General features: G+C 35.1%; 1 protein-coding gene across 4 annotated transcripts in view; it reads right to left on the reverse strand.

Moving 5' to 3' along the window:
* AK9 (adenylate kinase 9) overlaps positions 1-27,868 on the reverse strand; it is a 59,458-nt gene that overhangs the window by 1,400 nt on the left and 30,190 nt on the right. For 3 of the 4 annotated variants that reach the window (XM_064707862.1, XM_064707865.1, XM_064707864.1), the window contains exons 18-35: positions 22,718-22,924; positions 21,606-21,757; positions 20,422-20,634; positions 19,597-19,851; positions 16,118-16,236; positions 14,679-14,898; positions 13,467-13,529; positions 12,469-12,672; positions 11,343-11,564; positions 8,475-8,688; positions 7,470-7,671; positions 6,142-6,288; positions 4,657-4,877; positions 3,286-3,482; positions 2,600-2,769; positions 1,770-1,868; positions 1,586-1,688; positions 918-1,032 (exon numbers count right to left, since the gene is read on the reverse strand). In XM_064707862.1, coding sequence (XP_064563932.1) covers positions 918-1,032; positions 1,586-1,688; positions 1,770-1,868; positions 2,600-2,769; positions 3,286-3,482; positions 4,657-4,877; positions 6,142-6,288; positions 7,470-7,671; positions 8,475-8,688; positions 11,343-11,564; positions 12,469-12,672; positions 13,467-13,529; positions 14,679-14,898; positions 16,118-16,236; positions 19,597-19,851; positions 20,422-20,634; positions 21,606-21,757; positions 22,718-22,924 — 3,123 coding nt within the window. Of the gene's footprint in view, positions 1-917; positions 1,033-1,585; positions 1,689-1,769; positions 1,869-2,599; positions 2,770-3,285; positions 3,483-4,656; positions 4,878-6,141; positions 6,289-7,469; positions 7,672-8,474; positions 8,689-11,342; positions 11,565-12,468; positions 12,673-13,466; positions 13,530-14,678; positions 14,899-16,117; positions 16,237-19,596; positions 19,852-20,421; positions 20,635-21,605; positions 21,758-22,717; positions 22,925-27,868 lie in introns of those variants that run through there. The other variant, XR_010439524.1, reaches the window with a different exon arrangement.

A 27,868-nucleotide genomic window follows, 5' to 3' on the forward strand; every position in this document is an offset into this window, starting at 1 on the left:
AGCACATGAAAGAAGTTCTTTGTCACATTCAAGTGATTTGTCAGTGTACAGGAATGCTATATCTTAAAGCTGGAAGCAGTCCTACCCAGTGCTAGAAGAAGATAACTTGTTTTCCTGGATTCCTATGGTCAAACTGTTTGGCACTGCATGAAAAGAAGAGATTTCTGCACTTGCATAACCCTTCTGGTTCATCACCATTACTAATAATGATTTAATGTTGCAATTTTTGAGCAAAACATTCCTAGCATGGGCATCCTTATGTTAGCAAAGCCATGCTAACAATAGAATGAAAACAGCCTTTGTAAATGAAGCAAACTACAGTATAAAGGCAGTTTGGTGGCTTAGGAATTGTACATTTATGCAGGGGCTTAACCATGTGCCTGCCCTGTTCAATGGTCTTCCTTCAAAAAGCTGTGCTAGCAAAAAAAAAAATAATCTGTGACAGTTCAAGAAAATTCTGGAGGGCTCTGGAAACTCCATGAGGAAACACAGGATGTGAAGAGCTTTGAAAAAATAATTAAGATTGGTATTATCTAAAAGACTAAGTAAAAATGTAAAATACAAAAGGCCAGGTAAAGTTCACCCAGTGAACAGGTTGGCTTATAAATGACAAAAGTGGTGGGTTGAAAGAAATGTCAGTCTGGCTCCAGAAATCTCCAGCAGTACTAGAAACCAGCCCAAAGCTATAGCAGAGCTGCAGACAAGGACACTGAAATTGAGAAAGCTGGCAATAGTTCAGCTGACTGCAAACTATTAAAGATTATTACATGCAACTGATATCTCTGGCTGAAAAAAACCCAAACAGAATTTCTAAAGAAAAGCAAATATGAACACTTATTAGCTATCTATATTGTATCAGAGGACTTATGTCATTTATAAAATTAGTTATTTTTATAGCATGCCATTTTATACACTACCTTTTAGATGGAAGGAGACAAAAAGCAAAGCAGTTTCTTTCACACTTAGGAATGGAAACTTTGGCTTAAGGCTGCCAACTTCATGCAGAGCTTTTATTAGAGAAGTTGCAACTCCCTAAAGAAAGAAAATAGGTTTAAAAGACAGAAATCTTGAGCAATGCCTTATCCTGTTGTAATGCAGATCTAACAATACAGGATGATATCCTAAGTTGATGAATAGTAGAAGATAACAAATTAGCATAAAATAGGGAGGGCTGTGACCATGAATAATTTTTTTTATTTATTCATGTGTCAAAGTGTATCAAACTACTCTTAAATTTTTCCAAGTAAGTTTGTGTCTATGCTGGTGTTAAAAGTCAAACCAAAATGTACTCCTACAAGATATGATAAACAACTAAGTCAGAAAATCTATCATATAATATGGCAGCTTATTATCCCTCTCTGACGGTCTTGTATTTTTTCCATTAAAGCTACAAACATCTGTTATTTTAAAGCTTTAAAAAATTACTCTCAATTATAACTAAAACATTTTCAATTTAATATAATCTCATTAATAAATATAAGACTCAAATGCATTAAAAATAAAAATTAAAAAAAAAAACAACAACTGAGGGGGATATGTTATATATCACAAAGTCATGTTTTAAAATAGAAAAACAAAAACTGGCCTGTTCAAGGTATCCAGGCAAAGGAAGTGTAGTTAATAACATTGGCTCTTTTTTTGGAGGGAGTTTATGGGGAAGCTTCAGATTCCCGTACTTCTCTGGTAACCTAACCAGATATAAAGTAAGCACTTTTAAGATGTATGACCAGTGACATGGTTGAAGATTAAAATGCAGTTAGTGTATTTACCTCATAAACGTCTGAAGTTTTTCATCACTTTCAAAAATATATACCTTGTCTTGGTATTTTGCTGCATACTCGATGTTGCCAGGCACCAAAGCTTCATACCTGAAGAGATGGAACAAGAATAATTAATTCACAGAAAACATAAAACATAATTTGTGTAGAGTAAATTCATGAGCTACTGGTAGCCTTCTGGTAATTCAGCAAGTGTAGCAACCACAAAAAATACCAGAAATTGGATCATCCAAGTTTCCAGTACATGATGGACAGTTACAGGGTTAAAAATCTCATAGGGTCTCTGCCTCAAAATCTGCTTATTAAGGAACTTTTATAGTGCTTCTTCAGAGCTCCTTGATTTAAAATGTCAATCATATTTGTTCAGGAGATTAAAAAGGGATAACATAGAATTGGCTATTATGGTTCTCCTCTGATGATAAATTCTTGCACACTGAGGAAATCTGTGTCACTTTATGGTAGAGCTTTATGGATCTCTACAAAAATCATAATAGGTAGTTTTGCATCTACTAGGGATTTAGGAGATTTCTTTTAACCTTTGAAGGCTTATGATGGAGAGAATTCAAACTATATCTATCCATCTTCATCATGAAAGACACCAAGCCAAAGCAGATTCTTGTAGAACCTGTAGCCATGTAACTTTTAAAAGGTGATTTTATCTTGATTTCCAAAGCCACAGGTGCAATGTAGAGAATTGGAATTGCTTTTCCTGTCCAAACCCTGAACAACATTAAAAAGTACTTTGAAAAGATTTCCTCATTAATGCATTCATATAGGACACATATTCTGTAATTCAGATTATGAAAATTCCAGTGACATACCTCTGTTTTCCATCTAGGTAAGTGACTGGACAGTATCCCTGCATTTCAGGCTTTACAGGGAATAAGTCCTTCACTTCTGCTTCAGTCAATTTCTTTGGTAGCATATGTGGAGGTGGCAGAGGGTGAGATGCCAGTGATGATACATAAATCTCAGGTCTGCACAAGAATTTCTGTAGGAAAAAAAAAAAGGTTTTATAATAATGAAAGAAGCACTGTAGGACTGTTAAACTCCAGAGGACTGGCTCACACTTTAGATACCTATTTTTTCTCCAATGCAACAGTGTGTTGGCATTGCTGTTGCTCTTGGGTAATTTCTTTTCCAACCTCCTCTCAGCTGAAGTAGTCACTATTCACCCACCATCCATCACTATCTACTGTTGACATAAGCCACTTTCTAACTCAGTCTCTCCACAACAGATAAAGAAAGGAGAAAGTTATTGTTTTCAAATGAATGTTTGATCTGTGACAATTTGTAAGACGAGCTTTAGTTTAATGGTGTCTGTGCTGTATTTTGTCTGCCTGGACATTTGATAGCAGAAGTATGCAGAACAAAAGCTTGAATGCTAACAACAGCGGTCTAATTCAAGTTGCATATTACCTATTTCTGTATGGAATCAAAGAATCTAAGCAACAATGTTCCCTCTTCCCATAATCCCCTCATTTTGAGCTGCTTTTTTGATACGCACTTTCAGTTCTTCCTGTGAAGCCATTCTGTAATAGCGCCCCTGAAATTCTGCAGCAAACTCCAGTGAGGGGCTTACAGAGCAGTCAACCAGTTCCCCTTTGTCTGCAAGGCTGACAGGACAGTACTGTCCACACTCCCCCAGCTGCTCCTGCAGTTCCTGGGGAGTGATACATAAACCAGCAATGCTGGCTGCTTTTCCTGTTAATGAAAGCAATTAATGATAATGTTTAATTTATGAGAGACATAGAAACATCAAACAATTTTACACTACAGTCTAGAAAGCAATAATTTGAAATTTATATGAGATAATGAGAACTAAAACATCAATTTGATAATAAAATGAAGTTGTAACTCATTTTACCAATTAATTTTAATAACATTTTTTAGCATGTAAGAAATATAATAATTATTAATGGTGCGGGATACTCTGCATGCTCAGCTTATTAGTCTGTTCTTCTTTTTTATGATTTATTGTTTCACTCCTTTGTGTTACTAAGGGACATTTCAACCATTATTTTATGTCTTTATATTGGTGAAAACGAGTACAAGGTGTGATGAAAGCCTTCCCTTTATTCATCCATATCTTGCAAATGCTACAGTCTATCAGGAGGAAATACATTCAAAATCTTTAATAAAATGTCATCTCAAAACCAAATTACTTAAAAATCATGCTTTTTCAAGCTTTATGTGTAAAAGTTAAGTGTCTTTTAATATTTTTTTATTATGATTCCAGTTCTTAAGATGGGTGCAGCCACAGAGCTGTAAAAATTAAACCCAAAAGGTGGATAAAGATAAGGAAGTATATTTGCCCTTCAGAGGAATTCTAGTTAAATAATACAGACATGTTTAAAAGGCATATTTAATCCTGACCAGTGCTGACAGACAAAAAGTCAGGTGGGAACGATGCCATTTTAGAATAAAGTGGTCTTCTTCCCAAAGCACAGAAGTTAACTCAGATGGCATATTGAAGCTTATTTCTAGGTTTTAAATTAACATCTTCTCTATCCCTTCCTCTTTCTTCAGTATTACTAAAGTGAAGGTGCAAGTTCCCCTTGTACCTTTGGGGTACTCTTTGTGATTTACCACCCAGTGATGCCAGATCTACCACGGACCAAGGACTCTGACTTCCTTTAGCAGACTTGTGTTACCCTGTTCTTGGGAAGATGGCCTCAGACTGCCCTGTAGTTGGCTTTGCCTTCACTCTTTTCAAGAGATCTCTTCAAGATCTCTGCAGATGAGATTGAAGAATTTAAGGGTATGTATGTGGCCAAGAATTAGCCTCATCCACAGAAAGGTGAAGTTTTCAATGTACATAGTAAATTGCAGCTTTTAAAAGAAATAAATATTCTGGGAAACTTTGTTTTTCTTTTACCTTCTTTTCTTCTTTCCAGGTATATCTGGATTTGTTTAACAACTGACTGAACTTTCTGCAGAACGGTCTTCCAGACCCTCCATTTGCTATGACTGGCATCAATCACACACCAGTTCTGATGTTCCTTCATATAGTAAGTTCTAATATCATCAATGTGCTGTTTATAGCAGGAATTTTTAATAGCTAGAATCTGTGGGCTGTCATGTTCAGGATAAGGAGGTCTAAAGACAATGAAAAATAACAGTGATTTAAATCTGAGGCTTAGATAATTTAATTGAATTTCAGGAGTAAATTCTAGAATTCACTCTAAGTTCGTTTTACCAAATTTTGCTTATTTGACATTGTAGAACATATTTGAGAAATACAAATTTCTTTTAAAGAATACCACCAGCTACATTGAAAAGCAGTGTACTTTGATCAGACAGTCCTGTTCAAAAACAAAGAACAAAACCTCTCCTATTTATGTCCCAAATACAACTCAATAATTATTTTACAAAGGATTTGGAATGTATCAACACATATTACCTGACATACACTACAAATACCCCATTAAATGGTACCCTGATATTGCACACTTGATTTGTACTTGAGCCTATGAAATATAATTAGTTTGGTATTTAAGATTAAGTTTAAAGTAAATATTTTCAAAAACACATCTTTGATTTAATTTTTTTGCAATGCAAATTGTCTTTAGTCTTTTAGTAAACAATTTAACATTGTACTGATTACTTGATAAACAGAAAGAGACAAAAAGAAAAGGACAAAATGAAAGAGGCATGCAATAATGCTCCAAGCTATCTGGAACTTCTTAGAAACACTTCCTCTAATGAGAAACAGGTTCTTACACAATTTAATTTTAAGGTGAATGTTCTGTTCTTTTTCATTCTCTGTCTGTTTATAAACTACTTACTGTTCTTCCTCAAAAACAACCAATGGCTCTTTAAACAGAATATTTATCTTCTCAGAAGAACAAAGAAGGGAATGAACTGAACTGAAAGGCTTAGAAGTCCTGAATTCTATACACTACTAAATATGCACAAGTTTCATATTTTTAAAAGAACTGTGATTAAGTTTTTAAAAGGGAGATTATTAGATGAAGTATCAATATATTTTATAATAATAATTGATGAAAAATAAATTTCAGCACCAGAGAGAAGTGGTAACATTTTTGATGTACAGTTGCATTAAACCACTTAAACTAAGCAGTGGGTGCACAGCATTGCACAATTGTAGTCTCAGTCCTGCAACTGAAGGGCCTGGCCAGAGCATGCCCCAAACACCTTACATCCTTACTATTTCTGCTCTATGGAAATCAAAGCATTAGAAAGGAGAGGGACTGGTTCCCATGTTTTTCATATGTGGAGAGACAGCTGAGTTATGCTCCAGGTTAGATACAACCTCTGGGTATAGCACTGAGGCACATAAATAGAGATATTACAATATTGTGTAGAAAATAAAAAAAATTCTATCAGGGAGTATCACTACCGGTTTGATCTTTCCTTATCCAGCAGTGCTCTTCTGAACACTTCCTTTGTATCCATATCTAATTCAAAGATTTTCACTGGAATTATCCTAGTTGATTCCAAGAGATTTACGTGTGCTCTTGTTAGAGGATATCCATCCAGTACAACTCTGCATGCAAACAGAAACAGAAAAATAGTTTTGAAGAAACTCACTAAGAAGTGAGTTTCCAATCAACCAGGGAGTCTATGTATATTTCTAGTACATCTTCCATGGAGACAAAAGTCTACACCCATGCCATGAAGTTATCACTGCTCTTACTTGACAGGCACATTCTTCACTCCTAAGAATTTACAACCAAATTTAAAAAATCAAGTAGGCAGAAGAAGAAATAGTAATGAGAAAAGGAAATGTACAAAGGGCAAAAGGCAAGTGGATGGCTGGGAGTTATAAAAATGGTGTACTTTAATATTCTGACACATGAACCATTCTGAAACATATTTTTAACTATGAAAAGTCTCCATATGGATTGGGAGGAGCAGTTTTTAAAGTGGTAAGTACAATTATTTACTACAGTATTTGAAGAGTTTTTATAATCATACTGAAGAAGAATGGTTTTTACATATTAGGAAATACTGGAACAAAATATACTGAAACAATATTCCAGGATTTAACATCAAAGAGAAGCTGAAAGAATTCTGATCTCAAGCACAAATAATTTTCAGAGATTATTGCAGAATTGCCTTTCTCTGTAACAGTTCTCTTTTTTGAGGAGAGAAGTTGAATTTCATGAAATACTGATGATAAAGCTTTTTAAGTCTGCCCAGTTTCAAAGATGTTTCAGTGGGGGAGAAAGAGCCTAGGATTACCTATGAATGAAGTGATAAGACTCACTGGTTTCAGTTCCTTCAGTTCAGTTCCTAATAACTTGAGTTGTTAAGAAAACAAAAAAAAACCCTGAGTACTGAAACAGCCTGCTTGATCAAAGAGAATCAGGTGTGTCCCAGTTGGTTCTGGAGCTGGTATAAGAGAGACCAAATGGTAGTTCTCAAAGGATAGTAGAAAATACTGGCCTATTGGCTGAAAAAAAAGTAACTGTCATAAAGTATATTACTTCGATGTACTGAAATAAAGTTACTTGGAAATTGCAGAAAATTCTGCTTCAGTCTCATTTCCCAGAGATATTGTAAAATTAAAAAAAAAAATTTCCTTTTGTACAGATTTTTTTTTTAATGCAGAAACCACTGATGTGTTTTAGTGAAATTGTTCTACAGCAGTAACATGGGAATCCATGCCTATGAAGAGACTGACATGTCTTGGAGAAACCCCCAAAACCCCAAAAAACCTCTTACCCAGTGGGATTATCCATGTGATTTAGCAGAGCCACATGTAGAGCCTGGATGGCCAATTCATCAGGCACGGTGAGTCCTTGGAGAAGGTGGGACTGTACCTTGAGTGCCAGCTCGCTCTCTGGCCGGCTGTTTAGCACAAAGCGGATGGCGTCTCCCAGGGACAGGCGCAGGAACCCATAAACACTCGCGAGTCTCTGGGCAACTGCAAAATATTTCCATTTCAAGTCACAACTCTGAAGGTAAGTAACATCACAATGTGGCTTATGCACAGAGCATGCTAACACTATTCAATTTAGAACAAATCTCAGCAGATATAGTCAATATTATTAGTGTGTGTTAGAAAACGTGCCTCCATTGCTGTTCCTCTTACAGAACAGCCCATCAGCTACCTCATTGATCCAGGAAATGGGAAATATGCTAAAATTTCATCCTAAATATGAGATCATTTGAACCTGTCTCTTTTCTTCCTAACATCCTATTCTAATCTATAACTATAGTTTAATGTCCTCCTCCCTCCTCCAGTAAAAAGCAGAAATGTGTGGATTGACAGAGTCATGGAGGAGGAAAGGGAGGGGAGAGGGATGGAAATCTTGGGCGCTTTTTAATCTAGAAATATTCAAAACAGACTGAGGAGTGGGGAGTTTGGGGTCTTCATCCTTGATCCTAGGACTATTTCTTCATTTTACATTAGCTTATATTGACTCAAAAAAGTAAGAAACAATTATAAAATCATACAACAAAGGGTATAAATAGCATAAGTCCAGTTTTTCTAAGTACAAGTCCAGGTCACTAACATCTTAAGGATCTGGGATAAAATTCAGATGAACAATAACTATCAGACTGTCAAATGAGACACCACAGAACGTTACTAAAAGAATCTGTGCCCAGCAAGAAAAGCAGGAAGACCAACCATATTAATGGTTTATGTTTTTTTTAATAGCAGTAAGGACAGATACAGCTTCAGTCATTAAAAAATGATTTTTAAAAATAGATAACTGCTCATACCTGTAGTTTTTCCAGACTTTGGAAGTCCCACAATTGCAATCTTTACTGGCACAGATTGCTTAGGTTTTGGCTGACAAATATATTTGATGGGATTTGTCATAAATGTTTCTTTATTTTCTTTACTTGAAAAGAAATAAATATATTGTCGATGGATTACTGGAAAGACTGTGCTTTCATCCCTTTGCTGTGGCTTGATCACATCTCCTTGGCTTAACTGTGTAATATACAAAATGAGAATCAGTTAATTAGGTTTGACAAAGCCTTTTCTTCCTCCATCCCAGAGAAGTGGCTTTATAGGCTGACAGAGGAGTACCAACCATATGACACAAATCATCAAAGCATTCTAAAATTCACATATATGGACATAATATTTTGCTCAAATCTGAGAAACTTCTGTACCTACACTTCTTGTTCAAAAAGATGAAAAAAACATTGAAGACAGAAAGAATACTTGCTATTTCCAGTAGGTGGTACCGTAACACTTTATGTCTGTCAAGTTAGTGTAGTCAAAGATTAACATAATAGTTTTTTTTAATTTTCAAAGAACAAAGAGAATAATTTTATTCCTCAGTGAATTAAACTCACCTGCCTGCCAATAGAAAATACACTGAGAATATTGTATTCACCAGAAGTCATATACAAATGAAGAAAATGTAAAAAGATATCAATAGTTGCATTATGGTCAAGTGAGAAACCACAAGATAAGTTGAAAAAGTTATGGGCAAAATACATGCACTGCTGATGAAATCTTTTCAAACACATCAGACAGCCACTAAAAAGTCTGCAGTGCTGATGGATCATTGACATGTAAGAGATGCAATTGGCAGAAATAGTCATTGAAGTAATATCAAATTAATTCCTTGCACGACTCTTCTCTATGGAAAAACTTACTCATGTCCCTATTGCAGCCCTTCTTAGAAGAACTGTCTTAAAGTGTCAATAAAAGATGCTTTAAAACAAAATATAGAAAAGCAGTATGTAGAAAAATTGCCCAGACAGCATTCACCTTACTATTCTAAGGGGACTCAGAAATGTAATTCTGAGTAATGTGTAACATTGACCTTTCTTCAACAAAAGAAGGAAGATGGGAAAAATTAGCATTTAAAAAAAAAGTGTTTTCCTCCAGCATACAACCTGACAAAAATCGTCCAGTAAATCTGACTCTGTATTGAGCAAACTGAAATACACTAAGGAAAAAACCACAGAAGTTACATGCATACACATCAAATAATGGGGAAGAGCCAACTCAGCTTCTTGTCAAGGAAAATCATACATCACAAATCCGTTACTATTCTTTGAAGGAGTCAGTAAGGTTGGTCTGGTTATTACTGCTAGAGCTGGGGCTGTTCTACTGTGTAGCATTGTCCTGCCAGACTCTTCTCATACCCTTAGGTTCCTATTCCTGGATCAAGTCATTTCAGGGTGCTTGCTCTCAATTTATGGGTTTTCATGAGTCTGTTCTACTGCATATCTGCTTCCATTCCTCACTCAGCTCATAATGTTTATTCTCTGCTTATCTAATCAGTTGCATAACTACTTCCCCTCCCCCCAAATTTAATCTCAAAATAACTGGAATATACTCAATCTGCCTTTCTATTCAAAAACTTCCAGTCTGTAATAAATTTTAAAATTTCTATTATTATCCTAAAATGCCCTCAAAGTGATCCTATTTCCCTTTCATTTTTATCAGCTTGTACAATTTCACTGTCAGCACACCACTCTTATTTTACCCAATAATTTCCTATGACCTCTTTCTTCTAACTGAATTGTACTTTTTGGTTGGTAAAAAACACTGTATAGAACAAAGGAATGAAGTGGAGAAATGGAATACAAAAATCTGGTGAAACCTGACAGAACGAAGTGCAAGGAGTAGGGTGTAGATATTAATTACAATTAAACACATAAACTGTGGTTCAGCAGTGGGAGATGATGTAAATGTAGACATATCTACTTCTATTGGTATGTACCTAGATTATTAGATGCAGCCATGAAAAAGAATGAAGATTCTGATCCTAAGGTTAAAGAGAGACAAATGTGATCTGGAACAGGTGAAAACTCAACATGACACTATACAAAGGGGAATAAAATGGTTTGATTAATTGGCATAGTAAAATGAAGGCCAAAGTATGTTTCCTTCAGGGACTTTGTGCTTTCGGTATGTTGTTCACTGGACTTTTTTGCAACTAATCTTCCTTTTAAATTTTTATTTACTCACAATCCAATCAGCTTTTATTTCCACCATTAAACCAAAAGAATTACCTGAGAACATTTCATTTCCTACCTTGGGAATAGTGATAAGTACTTTCTGACCTCAATTTTCCAGATCTCTAGTAAAATACCATGGAAATAGATTTGTTGCTCTTCAAAAATTTTAAATTTTGACAAGAAAGAATTATTGCTAATGAATGAAGTACATCTAACATTTTTTGCCACTACTAGGTTTGGTGGTCAGTTGTGTGTGTGGCTTCTTACAAATTCATATTCTAAATCCTTTCTGTTTGTTCTCACTACTATTGTAAGGTTTTAAGACCTTCTATGTTGGCTTGTGTTTTGTGTATCATTAAGTTAGGCATTTCTTTCTGATTCAATGCCACCTTTAATCATGTCACCAATGACAGTGTAACAAATTTTACTAAATGCTTTTCAGCCTTAAATTAGCTGCAACACTGAAAAGACCAACACATTCTATTATTACTGCTTGCTGTATTTTCTGTATATTCAGTCATGTAATTTTGATCCAGTAATGTAATTTTCATTAAATATTTCTGGTATTAGTTGCTACTCTCTGATAACATCCTGTTCATGTGAAATGCATTTTTAAAGAGTGACAATTCTTGAAAACATTCTTCAGGCATTTAAGAACATTACCTTGACTGGATCCCACTGACCAAAAGAACTCCGTAATTTATATGAGTAAATTAGCATCTTCTGTGCAAGTGGCAAACTTATTGGGTAACATTTCTCAAAAATGCTCCTGCGGTTTTCCACCAGGGGTTTCAGCTTTTTGTATATTTGGTAGCACACAACACGAGGCTTCCGTCTTCCATTGACCTCAACTGGCAGTATTTGTAACTTTTCAACCAGTTCTTCCTGGTTAAGAAAACAAAATGAAATATTAGAATCATAAATGCAATCATTTATGATTCTAATATTAATAAAGACTGATGGCAAGATTTTCTGTGAACTATCAAGGATCTCCTAAGCATGTTCTCAGTCAACATAAATCAGCAAAGTTTGGTGGGAATTGGTCTTCCTGCCCACTGAAGTTTAAACTTCTATATTAGGTGTCACACTGCTACAATATTGTATTATTATCTGGTTTTGAAAACCTTCTCTCTGGTCAGTGAATAGAGCTTCTTTTAAATTGTGATTAGTTTCCTTCTGAAGTGAAGTACTTTGTAGATAATAAACAAATGTTACTGATCTACCTACTGCCTTAGATGTGGCATTAGCGTTGCAGATATCTGGTGTTAGATCAGGTTACCTTGCCATAGGCAATTGCACTGATTTCAAGAAAATTATGTCACTAGGTGTGGGAATGGTGCCAAACACCTGGTATCTTAACTGAGATTAGATTTGGATTTTTTCTTTACATTTGGTTTCATCACCAACAACTAGGATCTGCATTAAAAAACAGAAGTGTCTAATAAGAGTTTTGCCTTAAAACTTATTTTGAAATACTGCTCATACATTCACAACTCTCTAGGTTGGTTGCCTGTGTCAACTGACCTATCAAAAATGCAATGACACCAAGACTGAATAGGTCTACCCAAAAGCTTCCTTTTTTTTTCCTCTACTATATCAGTAGTATAAATTATATACTCTTTCAAGTTTATACCTTCTCAGTACAGTCTTCATCTTGTTCACATACTTAGATCATGAGTACAGCAGCACAGTTTTTTAGGCACTATAATTTTTAAATGTGAAAAATAAATATGGAAATTCTTCTTCATGTGATCGTATATTTTAACAAAATAAGCAGTGGTACCAGTACCTGCACACTTTGTAATCCGTCTAAATCTGATTCAAACCTCTCTAAAATCTCATTTTGCATGCGCTCAACAGCCTCTTCTTCAGTTTCTTCTTCTTCTGGTTCTTCCTCTTCTTCTTCTTCTAAAAACTCTTCTGCAAGTATAGCTTCAATATCTTCATCCTCCTCCTCTGTAGTAGCTTCGTCATTATCCTTATCTGCTAAAGCCTATAAAGATAAAATATTTTGTTGTTTCATGTCTATGATACAGATATTTTGAAGGAACATATGATATTCTTGTCTCTTTTTAAATTAAAAAAAGCCATTGATTCAACTAAACCTCATTTTGGAATATCCTTTACCATATGCAAAAAATCTAGTAAATTCTAGAATCTTATTTCAGAAGAAAATACAGCAGTATTGCATAGTGCATAGCGTGAAGCATCATACCAGTTCCAAGAGTACTTTAAAAACCTGAAGAGCTACACTGCAGTTTTGATGAGTTTTTTTTCATACATGGTATTGTAGTTTGACAGGACTTTGTTACAAACAAGCATGTTTGATGAAAGTGTAGCTGACAGAATATCATGGGCATCCAAGTAGTACATGAATGCATTTATAAATATGTTATGTAATTGACTTTGGGCAGAAATCCTGGTACAGTCCTATTCTGGATTAACCATGGATTTGAGAGTGTACTTAAAGGCACATGCCTAATTTCAATTAGTGGTGCTACTCTTATGCTTATAAATGAGATACTTTAAACACATTCATAAGTATTTTCCTGAATTGAAGCATATATGGAGAAATCTTTTAAAATAGTGTTTAATCTTCATGAATCCTTCGTTTCTAAAGCAATTCAAACATAATATAAAATTATTTTTGAAAGCTGAAGTTTCTGGCATCTATTGTAATTTTACTTTTCTATATTGTCCTGAACTCTGTGACTAAAAGCTCTAGAAAATTCTATGGTATGAATTCAAATGCTTCTATTTAAAAACTGTCTTATTAGGTTTTCTTACCTCCTGCTTCTTTTTCTGTTGCTCTGCCAGAAGTTCTTCTCTTCTTCTGGCAATCTTCTCATTCTGTTAGTGAAAAAAAGATGCAAAAAGACTGATGATACTTCCTAATAAAAACTCCCCTCTGAAAATTGGTAATGTAACCTATAATTAACACTTTTCCTTCCCTCTGAAATGCTGTTCCAGTTGGTTCTAATGTTAAAAAGTACTACCTAGAGTTTGAAATGTTGCAGACCAGATATAACTCTCTACTAGGCAAATTTCTGAGACTGATATTAGAGAAATAAAAAAGACTGTGATTCTTATCCCACTGAAAATATAGTAATAGGTTTATTGGTAAACTACAGAGTTTCTACATTTATTGGTGGTTTCTATAGGTGGTTTTCACCCATTTGGCAAATGGGTGACTGAGTATGGTGGTAAATGCGTGGTGTTCCCCTTTGACTGTCTAGAGGTATTAATGGTACTGTATAAGTCTTGTCCCAAATTCTGTTGTCCTAACTTATTGTGTGTCAGCTGCTCTGCAGCAATTACGCTCAAACTTTTTCTGATATTATACGTGAAGTATTTCTCACTTTTACACAAAGGGAGGAACCTTGAAAATATTACATGTGCCAGTTGTAAATGTCTGCATAGAGGCTTCAGGTTACCTCAACCAATCTGTAACCTGTTCAACAGTAGGCACAGCTTCATTAGAATGGGACACAGAGCAGCTGCAACAGCACTGAGAATGTGGCTTAGGGTTACTGCATTCCTGTGCAGAGCACCAGAGTTGGGAACACAGACACACTCCCCACATGGTAGTGAAGTCAGCCTGTGGGAGATGCTGAGGGATCTCAGCATCAGGGAGATGGGATGCAGCAATACCACAGTGCATGAACTGTCTGATTTTTTTATTGCCAAATTCACTCCCTCCATTGACTTGCCTTTTTTCCTGGACATTCCAGGACTGCCATTTATCTGGCACAACGGCTACGTTTTTGGGCTTCGAGATGCCCAAACTCTGCATACATTAATTGCATAGAAGAGGAAAGGAGCCCTAACTTATTTTTGGTTCCTACAGTAAGCCTAGGAATGCTGTGAATGTGTAGCACTTTTTCTCCTGGCTCCAATACCTGTGTGCTCTTCACAGCTTTGGGAGATTCAGAATCTGTGTTCACACCTCTCCTGTAGAAACAACAACAACAAAAAAATAACATAGGGCTGAAAACTTACCCTTATTTTTGCTTTTAGTTCCTTCAGCTTCTTGTTATATTCCTTTTTTCTAAGCTGTTTTTCTTTCCATTTTTTCAGACGTGGGGGAAAAAGACGCTTAAGAATGTCACTTTCTTCTACTTGAATACAAATTGCAATATCGGGACAGAGTCCTCGTTCGGACATATAGCTGGCTTCATCTAAAGTACGGGGGAAGCCATCCAGTATAAAGCCTGTGGACCTAATTGGAAAATAAGATATTTATTATTACACACTGTAGTTCAAAGTGCAACACAATGACCATGCATTTATTTTGGAAAAACCCACAAACCCTTCCATATTAAATGCATTATATTAGGAGCAAAATTTTAAAAATACTTTCAGCTAGTTTATTTTGACAATGTAAAATTGATATTTTGTTGTGTATTTTAATTAGTGAACTTACAAATTAATTTCTTCTGGGGTTTTAATGTGCAACGCCTAAATATTTTTAAAGAACTTAAAAACCCAAAACTAACTGTGTCCTCAGACTTGCTTGTGTGACTCTAAAAACAATACATCTTAGGCTCTGGTCTCAAAAAAGAGAAGGTGCCCCAAACACTTTTCTGGTAACAACTCTCAAAGAAAGCTTGTACCTGAAGATTTATGTTTCTTCTGTAATATAAGGTGAGAAATTGGCCATTGGGCATGATTTATATTATATATCTTCCTGTATATGTTAAAAACAAGTCAGTTATACCTGGAAAGCTTTATGGCTTATTGGAGCTCTTACAATTTTGAATTAGACAAGTAGTTAGGTAAGGATGAATGTTGTATGGATAAGAACCTAATATTCACATCTTTTACTTTAGGCTTTAACAGGATACATTGTAAAATCGCAGAAAACCAAAGAACCTAGAAGAAGTGGAAGTGGAGGAAAGAAAAGATAGCCCTGGATGCTGTGGGGAAGAAGAATACAACACAGTATAGTTTAGTGGTGTAATATATTGTGATGTAATAAAATACACTATAATTTAATAAAATATAATAATACAACATTATGCATAATGCTGGGTAATTTTTTGTCTTGGTGCATTCCTTTTTTCTTAGAACTGATTTCCCCGTGTTTACACTGTGTAGAGAACCATTGTCCCCTATATGTAGTCAGGACAAAAATTATATAAAAATTTAAACGGTTTGTTTTCGTATCTATCCTGTAAGACCATGAAAACTATCCAGCTATTTAGGAGATTTAATCCAATTCAGGTGTGCCCAATACTTTCATCCAATTCTGTGTGCAGCATATGAAACATATCAATTAAAATAATACAACAAAACCAAGACTGACAGGCAGGCCATTACTCATAAAAAGTACAAAAGCATTGCAATAACCTCTGTGATAGCTATTTACAATTGTGGACACAATAGATTATATACTTCCTAAAATTAATTAAAGAAAGACAGAATTTAATTACAGTTACCGGAATGGCTCTTTCTTCCACCAGTCAGGAACAATCTTGTCAAGGACTTCTGCAGGCAGCTCTGTATTACCCTTTAGATTTGCTTTGATTGCTCTTTCCTCATCAGTTAATTCCACTTCCTTTATGTAAAGAAAATCCACCAAAAATGGATGAAATGAAAAAAAAAAACCCAAAACCCAAAATCAACCAACCAACCAAAACCAGAAAAAAGTATCTACTGGACACATTGTTTTTTGCTAAGTAGGGTACTGTCTTCATTTGACTTAAACTAGCAGAAACAAAGTCATTGAATCATACTACATTATACATTTAGGTAATCCCCTAAAATTAGGGCAATTGCTGCTGTATGAATTTTATGAAACCTAAAATCAAGCACAACTGTTAAGTATTTAATTATACACATGCTCATTTCAGAGGAATGGAAACTGAAATGAGCATAGTTTCTCCTAATTGCCTACAAGCAGTTTTCCACTTGGCTATGCATGTTCCCATGCTGGAAGACTACCTGCACTACATCAGAATGTTTTTTCTCTTTTTGAAAGAAACTATTATATTTGGATGGATTGAAAAAAAAATATGTTGAAGAAGGATATATAAGGTTATTGAGTAAAGGCAGAAGAACAGATAGCAGACAGACAGCATTGTTCTATACAACAGTAGTAGTATTAATGACTAGTCAAATGCAGAGTATTCAAATGCCAAATCAAACTACTAAATTATTGTGGAAAACTATTAGGGTTTTTTCCCAGAATACATAACTCTGTGAGATTGATATGGTTGAGGATGCATTTCTCATAGAATGGCTTCCTGACACAGACTGTGGTAAAAAATATTGAAAAGATGGTATAGTTAGTTTTCATAATTAGTTTATACAATTAATACATCAAGAATCAAAATGTGTCTGATATCAAAAGGCCATAGCTGAATAAGAATTCCTATGCCTGACATCTATTCTGATAATGTAGCCAAAAGAACTAGAGAACATGCTGAAGTCACAACTCCAATGTAGTGTGTATGAATAACATCTTCTCTAGTGCCTGACACAGTACATATATTTAAAGATGTTTGTATGACAGACGATGCCTAAGTAGACAAAGTGGTAGCCAGATTTGCAACACAGAGGCATCTTGAAAGAAATGTGTGAAGTGGGAGGAAACAGTTAAACATATAAAAATGTATCACTGACATTACCACTGATAGAGAGAGGTAGGAATGGTTTTCCTATGACATAAAAGAGAAGAAGCACAAGATGTCTATTCCAGGTAGAAAAAAGAGAACACCCTACAGATTTGAAGGACAAGGTTTCCCCCCAGACCTGTCAATGATGTGGCACTAAAACAAGGATGATATCTTTTTGCTGAACTTCCCAGACTGCATGGTATATTTTTGTTTGCCTTTAGTGGTTTTGCTTTGAACATTATAGCTGACCTTAAGCTTTGACAGATAAATTTGTACTGTCTCGTGCCAAGAGAATGATACAATGGAATTTAATGAAATTCTGCAGAATTGGAGGGTCAGTGAAAAATAAGATAGTCAGACAGTCCAGTGGCATTCCTATTCAGATTAAGCACTTTAAAAGAAGTATGAGGAAAAAAAATACTAAGTTGAAGATTGCTTCCCAGCAGATATAAAGATGACAAGGAAAAAATAATAACAGAAACGCCTTTGTGTAAGACATGTATTTATGCAAAAAAAATAAAATGGAGTGAGAGCCAGCTATAAGCATCAGTGCTAGGAACACTTGCCATATTCTTGGCTGTGATGACCAAGTTGTAAAAGAAACTGACTTTTTGAAAGAACCCCCTCTTTGATTTCAATGAAAACCTGGATTTTTGTTCTGACATCCATGATTTTGATCTGTACTCTATCTGTGCTGAAGCATTTGCTTCCAATATTACCTGCTCTTGTATTATTTCATCAGAACACTACCTTTCAATTATCAGGGACCTGTTCCACTTCTCAAGATAGTAGAGTGGCCTTTAATGTACCTTTGGCTGCTCTTTCAGCACCTGCATTGACCCACTGACCTGTTTATGTCCAGTTTACACCAATGATCCCAAATTTGATCCTATTCTGGTTTTGAGCACTACCATTTTTTACCCAGGCTTTCCTGTTAGACACAGAACCCTCTAGGCCACAGATTAAACTGCACTTGCAAAGACCACATTTCAGCGTCAGACTCATATTTTCTAGATTTTTTACTGCTGTAAAAGAGCACAAATAAAATTAAATTCAGAGCCCTGATTATTTTCCACTTCCACTGGGTGCTCATCTTCCTAATACTGTGCCTGAGGGTTTCTGTGTGCCTCCTCCTCTGTAGCTGCCTCTCCTGCCTCCTTCCTTAAATCCTTTAGTAGGAAGTGCTTGAAGATCTTTGATGCCTAGTAACTTGAGGGAACTTGGCAGATATCAGGAGCACACACTAAAAAAGGCTCTTAAAATGTGAGGCAGAAACACATTTCTTCCTAAATCTTTGAGTGTTGGATAAATCCTTATTTCTGTTGGGTGAGAGATAGATTTCACTTTTTTGAAAGATTCATGCGCTGTGTGGTGAGACTTCTCCACATAATAAATGGCTTTTGTTATATCCACTGCTATCTAAAGAATTCATTTGCATTAAAACTTTGTGTATTTTTTCTCCCAACAGATCATTGCCTAATAAAAGAAAATACTCTCCCCAATAAACAGTTATGTAAAAATTTCTCCTTCAGAGAAACTGCATCCTGTAAGAGACAGAGTTTAGAATTTGCATTGAGAAGGATTTTAAGCCAGTAGTCAATCTGATTAAAAAAAAGTACTAATTTTCTGAAAATTATAATTCATTAATTATTCTACCAGTATCATGAACATATAGCTATTTGAAACAGTTTTACAGCTAAGCTACAAGGCATATTTTATGCTACCCAAGAGTTGCTTTATTTTTCTGGTTTGAAACTGTTGCCCATAGGCAATGAAACACTAAAATCCAAGTTAAGAAACCTCTTGCATTAAAAAAATACTAGCTTACCCTATTACTAATGATGAATATTTCTGATTTTTTTATGAGGGATGACCAGACCAAAGGGTGGTAGAGTCATTATATTCTTTTGCTCCAAGAGAATGCAAAGAACACAACTGGGGAACATTTTTCAAGTCCTGTGCAGTTGGAACACATGCACTTGACTGAATCTGCATATTATAAACACTTAAAGGAAATCATGCCTTCCCATTATCATTCTCATCTTGACCTTTTTATTCCCCTCAGTTGGTCTTCCATTAGGGATTTAGCATCTATCTCTAATATTGAGAAAAAACCTGCATATAACTCTTGAAAATGTTTTGAGGAATGCTTGCAATGTTTATAAAATGTTGTCATGAAATATTATTTCCAAATTTCATCGAGTATTTAATTTAACATAATTTTAAAATTTTATAGGAAATTCCTATTCTAGCCAGAAAATGGTTATTTTGGGTATGGATGTATAAAATATTATTAATACCTGTTTGGTTTTTTCTGTTTCTGTTTCAGTTATGGTCTGAGAGAAGTCTTCCAGTTCCTCTAGTTTTTTATTGTCATCTTCATGGTCTTCATCCAAAAAGGGCCCAACTTTCCTTTTAGTTTTGGGTAAAATCACTTCCTGTAGATATTCTTCAAACTGAATATGGAAAATGCCTAATTTATCTGTTATCTCTCGTGCACAAGTAGTTTTACCAGCTCCATGAACCCCAAGTAAACACACCCGTAATGGAGGAGCCTACAGAAAAAAAACCAGAATATTCAGTAACATTTTGGAGTTTACACTGCACCCACCCCCTACTGTTTTTCACTTCAAAAATATCATAATTAAAGAATCCATCAAAAACAGTTACATACTTTTGTATTTTAATGTTCCCAGATTTTCTGTTGCTGTTCTAACTAAACTACTTGCTCTCTGGAAACACCAAACAAATCTACTACCCTACTATCAGCAGGTAGAAATGAAACTTCATTAGACAAGTCTGGTAAATCTTTACCCTTTTTCAAGTTACAAAAAACCCACAAAATTGCCAATATGTGTCATTTTTTAAACCCATTTTAAGATTATTGCAAGCCTTTTTAATCTTCCTCTCTTTTCTGCTGTATTTGCATCATTAATTCAATGTGTTAATTGAAATTTACATTAAAAATCACTAGGGAAGTCATGGGTCTTATTTGCTTCAAGGACTTGCCTAATATATTCTTGCTTAGAAAAAAAATCAGCCATAATAAACAAATCTAAATGGGAATGTAAAGTAGTTATTTTAATCTGCTATTATCTGCTTTAGATAATTTTTAAGATTCTCACTTGTAGTGGTTCGTTGTGAGCCACATACTCCTCAGGGTTCTTCAAAAATTCATCCCTGTACTCGGAAGTTGAAAAGTAATAAATCTTTTCTTTATATTTAGCTGCATATTCCTGGAGTCCAGGGTAGAGGACAAAGTTCTCTTTCAGACTGACTGGACAAAAGTGGTTTGTGTCTCCCATATGCCTTCTCCTTTGTCTAATTTTTTCTTCATCCTGAAAAGATGAAATTTTTAAAGAACTCTTAGAATTCAGGAGTTTACTTAGATTAAATAGATCAGATTAAATAATGCCAAATATATTAAGTGACGATTGAATTAGGATGGTATTCTCAAAACAGTTTGCATGCTGAAAATAAGTCTATGAAAATGTACACTTTTTTGATTCTGAGTCAGAAAACAAATTGTCTAAGAGAATTATTGAGAAAAGAATTAAATTAAAAATATAATGAATATCATAGTTAGCCATTGAGGACCAAAATTAGGGTAGAAGCATCTATGATAAAATCTTTTCCTACTGTGTTCTTGAAACTGATTTGTTTAAATGTAGACCTCTTCAGAAAATACAGTGAGAGCTGGTGTTATGATTAATGTCAGATTATTTATCCAGTAAAGTTAATTTCTAAAAAATATATCAATACTGCTCTCTCAGTCTGTGGATATCCTGTACTGTTAAATTTGGGGATGGGAATCTTCCAATATAGGATGAAAATAGAAAGGCAAAGCTAGACCTCTAATTTCATTAAAGTGGGTGTGTGAAAATTATCAATAGCTGAAATGGAACGGGACGCTGCATCTTCTGATGTTTACATGATGGCTCATGGAATCATTGTTAGCTGACAGAAATCAAAGTTCATATTTGTTTCTTTAATAAAAACCCCTCCTTGCCCTCTGGCAAGACTAGGTACAGTCATTCTCTCTATTAGCATGGTGGTATTTGAGCTTCTTGCTGTAATAAAACTACTATTGGCCACAACACAGAAATGTAGGGAAAGTGTTCTTGAAGCACATACTTTTTATCCAGTTGAAGCCTTCTTACAGAATAAATATTTATTCTGTAAGTAGGCTTCAACTGGATAAAAAAAAAAATCAGGATCAAGCAAAATCTGTCTTCTCTGAGCTTATTTTCAAACTCAGAATAAAGGAGTTATAATAAAAGCATAAATAGATAAAAACTGGCATGCTTACTTCTTCCTCTTCTTCCCCTTGTTCCCCTTCTTCCTCTTCCTCTTCTCCACCTTCCTCTTCTACTTCCTCATTTTCCGCTTCAGCAGCCAGATCTTCTTCCTCCTCCCCTAAGTCTTCATCAGATAATTCCCAGCCATAATATTTGAAAGGTTCTGAAAAGATTAGGGTTTTTATTCTGTTTCAATTGTTATCCTTTGACTATACCAGAATATACTCTCTTTGTCCTTGAAAGTAAGTGCATACATGGAAGAAAATATTGCCAACTGTATCTTGCATTTCTTCTACTCACAGAATAAAATGTTCTCCCCAGATGTGGAAATTAATATATTGCCTCCTCCAAAAATGGAAATTCTAAAGGTTGTTTTTGGTTACAGCAAATGGTATTTTCAATGGGAACTTGTATTGCAAAAGAATTATACAAACACATGCAGATAGTACCATTACTCTTTGCAACAGTTTTTTTCCCTGTTACTTGTTGGGAAGAATCATCACTCAAATTTCAGTTTATTATAGAGCCATAGATGTTTTGGTTAATAAAACACTTGATTTGTAGTGATAATAGGAAAAATGTAGTATTATTTATCCAGTGCTCAATATTCTGCAAGACCACACAAATGAAGAAATGTAATTTGCCAAAGAAATATTGATTTTAAAATAATTAATGTAAAATTCAGTTTTGAAATATAGTCTATGCAGGTGGTTAGGTTAGATTATTACACACCCTGATAGTCTCACTAACCCAATGTATATTACACATTAGTGAACTTTCACTATCTGGCCATTTCTCAAACCAGTATCCTGGCATACACAGATAGAACACATAGATAGATACATAGGTAACTGTGGAAATGTGCTTTCAGAATGTTTAGCAGCTACTATGCACCTATTTGCATAGCCATATTATAGTTCTATTTCAAATATATACATTTCCCCCACTCAGATGTCGGAAAGGCTGCTATTATGCTTTTCAACTGATTCAGAGAACACAGTATGACACTCTTCATATTAGCAATATCAAACTGAGTACAACCTACTCCCTAATTTGCCTGAGCTATCCAAAAATCCCTCTTAACAGCTGAAGTGATAATAATCACATAAACAGTATTACTTACTTTCCATAACTTGCACAGTTTGATTAAGCAGACTTTCTGGTGTTTGCTCAGCAATCTCTAAAACAACCACCTGAACTTGAGATGACGTCCTGATTTCTGACTCCATATTTTCCCAATCATTCATGAAAAGGTCAATCTTCATTTTAACTGTTTTCATTTCTTCTGTATCTGGAAAACCATCCTCTGCAAACTCAGGCTGCATAATTTCTGAAAATCAAATCACATAAAATAGGCAATGCTCCTCTAAAATTTTTTACATTTAAAAACCGTCATTCTTCTTTAGGACTATTTTTATATTGCTCAAATATGGTGATATACTTTTTAATGCTTCTTCCTCCCCATAATTATGAATTATTATATTAGTAGTTTACAAAGACACTTTGTAAAGTCATAGTTTAATTATGTTGATACTCTATACACTGAGGCTTCTCCAGGAAAATAAATGAGGTCAAATTGCTGAACTATATTTGCATATGGTTATTTAAATCAGCACTCAAAATAAATATGACTCTTTCTGCAAATAAATACAATGCAGAATACATTAATCTAAAAATTATGATTCAGTGATGAACAGCTTTTGACAGACTCTCCCATATAGTCATGCCTCATGCCAGCATGGGAAAAATTTGAATGAACAAATAAATGAAAATAAAGTAAAAAAATATTATCATGACTTCCCTCTGTAAATACTGGAACTGGGAAACTCACAGGAAATTCTGGCTTTAATGCACCTATGTTTGCATACAATCACTTGTTTAGTAATTAAGAGAGAGAGAGAGAATACTTTAATCTCTTAAGGGACATGCAGAATTTTGTAGTGTCTGTTGTTTAAGATCAGTCCAAGCATGTTTTCTAACACTGTCTCACAGAAAGTTGACAGAAATTAAAGACTGAAAGGATGCATTAATATAAATAAGAAAATCACAGGTACTACACATTGTAAACACGACAAAACCACACCAAATGTGTTGTCATACTCTGTGAGCAAATAAACAAGGGGTTAGTTCCTTCCTCCACAACTTCTTGATGAAGAAGACAGATGGGATTAAGAACTTGATATTGACAGCTGATATGGAATTTAAAACTTGAGAATGACAGCAGATATGGAATTAAAAACTTGATATTGACACATTAGAAAAGGTTCCAATTAGGAGCTAGATAGGGCTGCAATTACTATCTATTCATACACTGTTAGACCCTGAAAGTCCTGAGACAAAGTCCCGTCTCAGCTAGAAGATGATACCCAAGTGCCTATATGACACCATAAAGAATTTGTCACTGGCAGCAGCAATGTAGTATTGTTGCTGCTGTTCCCATTCTCAGCACTCATATAATTTTCAACTCTGATTGTCTTTTTTTCTTGTAATTTTTCTTTGTGTTCTGTTAATAAGTGATGTCAGCTAACAGACAGAAAAGCAGTTGAGAGCAGTGAGTTAAATGATCTGATATTACTCTAAGTTTGCTGGGACTTACAGCATATGCTGTGTTTTAGTCTGGCCAGGAATGAAGATACAAGAAAAAATTTTATCAGTGAATGGAATGATTTTCTATTTTGCCAAAATTTTCCCCCTTCTTTTGTTGTTCCTGTCTTGTTTTTAGTTTGAAAGGGCATTAACAGATTTGACACAAGTAACAACATTATCAGCCTATTCCAATGAATTTCAACTCATTTTTTACATTAAAAGGACCATTACTACTGTTCTTCCTTATGTAACTTCCTACATGAACAAAGCAGAGGTATTACTAAAATGAAAGTCTTTTGTAATGCCTTGTATGTAAAAAGCTTTGACTACTTTCTCAAAAATACAAAACCTCAAAACATTAAAACCCCAATGCTTTATGGTCACTCTCAGACATTAAGCAGGCCAATGCTCACTCTGTCAAATTGCAGCACTGTAACATTCATTTTGAATTTGTCCCAGTCTGAAAAATCCAATCAATTTTTGTGACTTATGAAGGGTTGGATTGCCCTGTTACAATTTTTTCATTGAGAAAACATATTTCCTCCCAGAACCAAGTATCTCTCATTTCCTCTTGTCGACTGTTGAAGAAATTTGCAAATTACACATTTATTTTCCAAATTAGAGCCAAAAGGCAAAAAGTGTATAATGTAGCTGGGCTTCAGTGATTAGGTACCAGTAAGATTTGGCAGGAAACAGATTGAAATGTAATGGTCAGAGTAAAGGTGCTGCCTAATTTTTGTGTAATAGTCTACCAACTAAAGCATCACCTCAGAGTGCCAATAGCAGCTGGGATATGCAAGTGCCTTCAGACCAAGCACCATATCTCAAACCCCTTATTTTGAAATTCCTTCATGGCCCACTAAGTTTGGTCCCTTGCTAGTTTGCTACTTGTGCTTATTTCTACAACCCTTTTGTCCCTACATGAAATCAGGCATTTTAGAGGTAGTGTGGGAGTTTTGGGCACTGCAATGTCTACATCTTATTAAGGAACTGTGTAGCTCCTACACAATGTGTAGCTCTAGAAATACATTAAATTTCTAAATACTGGTATGCTTTTTACAATTAGAATCTTCTACATTTGACATTGAAACTTTTATTCTCTCAATATCACCACTTACTTATGTGCTTTTAATAATTATATTCTTCTACTTTTGATGTTGAAACTTTTATTCTCTCAATACCGCTATTGACCTGAACTATATCCCTGATTAACTGAGGTTTGAAGCAAGTTGGGCTCTCTATAGCAATTCATGTGCTGGCTCAGGGACCTGAGGACACCCCCGGGCCTGGCTGTCCCTGCCCAGCCCCTGGGGCTCCCCCCAGCTGCCCAGAGCCCAGCACCCCCTATCAGCCCTCAGGGCTGTCAGCCCCTGCTCCAGCAATACCATTGCACAGCCAAGGTAAACTGCAAAACTATTAACAAAGAAGCATTTTGACAAGTATTTTTATGATCTTTTGTAACAATAATTATTTAATACATCTCCCCGACATTTTTTTAAAGTTTTGAACAACACAACTATTAGACTGACACCTTAGTAACTAACCTTCCTCTTATTTGATTATTAGTTTAAACATAAATCAAAGTGCAAAAACATGAATCAAAGTGCAAAAGGGCATATCAGCAAGGAGAAACACCTTGCAGATTTCAAATAGTTTGATCTTGAATTAGAAATAATATTTTCCCTTAAACAGGCTTACAAACATTTGCATTTTACTAAACTAGACATTCATTTTATATATGTCATTATATATACACCATGCAATGACATTTTTGCCTCTTACCATGATTCTAAACAGGAACTTAAATACACCTTTTTATGTACATTAAAAGTTGTGCAAATGGTGCCATTAATTATACTGCATTCTGCAGTGACATATTCCAAATGAGAAACAGATTTAGCTAGGTAAAACCTGCTCACATTTGGGCAGCTCTAATACAATATGTAATGATGACTCCCTCAGGAACACAGATTTTAGGAAAAGAAGGAAATGATACATTAATAACTGGGTTACACTAACTGCTGCTTGCACATGTTATCCCTGGCACAGTCACACTGCAGCAATCACATGTAATGCCTTGTGAACCACAGCCCTATCCACAGCAGTAACACATGGAAGATGGGATGAGGGCTGGCTGGATCTGGCTTTCAAAAGATCATCTTATAGTCCAGCCCTTTAAAAACACCTCAGTTCTCAGCAGGTCATGGCACTTTGGGAGTATACAAGCAGAACAAGAGATTGAAATGAACATTTGGCATCATCTGAGACAGAATAGAGAACATGGCAATGAATCCACTTAATAGAGTAGTTCCCAAGACCTTTATCTCAGATGCATTTATAATTCATGTTACCTCTCCTGACAGGCCATATATCAGCAAAGGATGGGCCAGCATGTGTTCCAGCTTTGTTTTGCTACTTAAGACACATAATTCTAACAGAATACCTGTATGGAGAAGGTTTTGTTGCTTAAGAAAATCTATCCAGCAGCTATTATTGCATACTTTCAGAACTCTTAAATAGATTACCCAGGTCTACGTGAACTGGAGAAACTTTCCCCTGGAAAGAGGGGAGAAGTAACAAAAGAAAAAGGGTTTACCTTCCCAGTGAAAACAGACAGACCAAAAATCAGACAACCCTCATTTGGTTTTGGTTCAGGTATTTGAACCTTATTATGACAAAAATGTTGTCTCCCTGACATTTAGTTTGTCTCACCAGGGACCAAGTAAGGCAGCTGTACCTTTGGCATTAGATATAAATGTAATAACTCTGCTTGGCAAGGTTATTTACGGAGAGAAGATATTTTTTGAAAAATGAAAAACATAGTCAAGAAAAATATCTGAAAAGACAGCAGTGGTTTGAAAATAAATTATATAAAAATGCAAACAACTTTCTCTCTAAGGAGGTGGCCTTCTACCTAACAGTACTGTTCTTAATTTTATTTTCTCATCACAATGGCGATGGGAAACAATCTTCCCCAGCCTCAAATCTTGGGCTTTTGTAGGGAATGCCTATATGCCAGTTTCTCATATTCTTTTGCTCTGCATGTTCTGTGCTTGTACTGAGCATCGTTACCATAGAGACAAACAATCCTTGAAGGTTTTCTGCCCCCACATTCTCTAAGTGAATTGTTGGGGAAAGAGAGCCTTTAATATCTTAGTATCTATGACTTTTTCTTCCCTTGGTCCACATGCAACATCAAAAAATATAAAAAAGTTCTTCTTTTCTCCTCATTGAAACACTGCCAAAGCTGATACAGACACACCAGAAGCCAGCATGTCTACTTCATTAGGGCTTAACTAGCAAAATAAACAATAAGGCAAAATATACCATAACAGTGACACTTTTCATTTCTTGGAACTGATCTGTATTTCATTATGAATGTAGTTTCAGTTGTCTTTTTGAAACAGACTGTAGTTTGTTTATACAGACTTTTCACTTCTTACTTATAAATATACACTGCCAAATAATCTTCAGCATGTTACAGTGAAATGTGCTCAATAGACAAACTTATATTGTATGTACTGATTTTTTTAATTGGAAAGACAACTGTGGTTTACAGATAAAGTTGATCCTTTCTAATGCATAAAAATATGTTTACTTAACAACTTTCTATTAAAATAAAATGGTTTCTATTTCTGGTTTGTTGTTTAAAATATTCTAAAAATTCTAGCAGATAAAAGATAAAATG

This window comes from Zonotrichia leucophrys, chromosome 3 (assembly GCF_028769735.1).
Source record: "Zonotrichia leucophrys gambelii isolate GWCS_2022_RI chromosome 3, RI_Zleu_2.0, whole genome shotgun sequence".
Lineage (NCBI taxonomy): Eukaryota > Metazoa > Chordata > Aves > Passeriformes > Passerellidae > Zonotrichia > Zonotrichia leucophrys.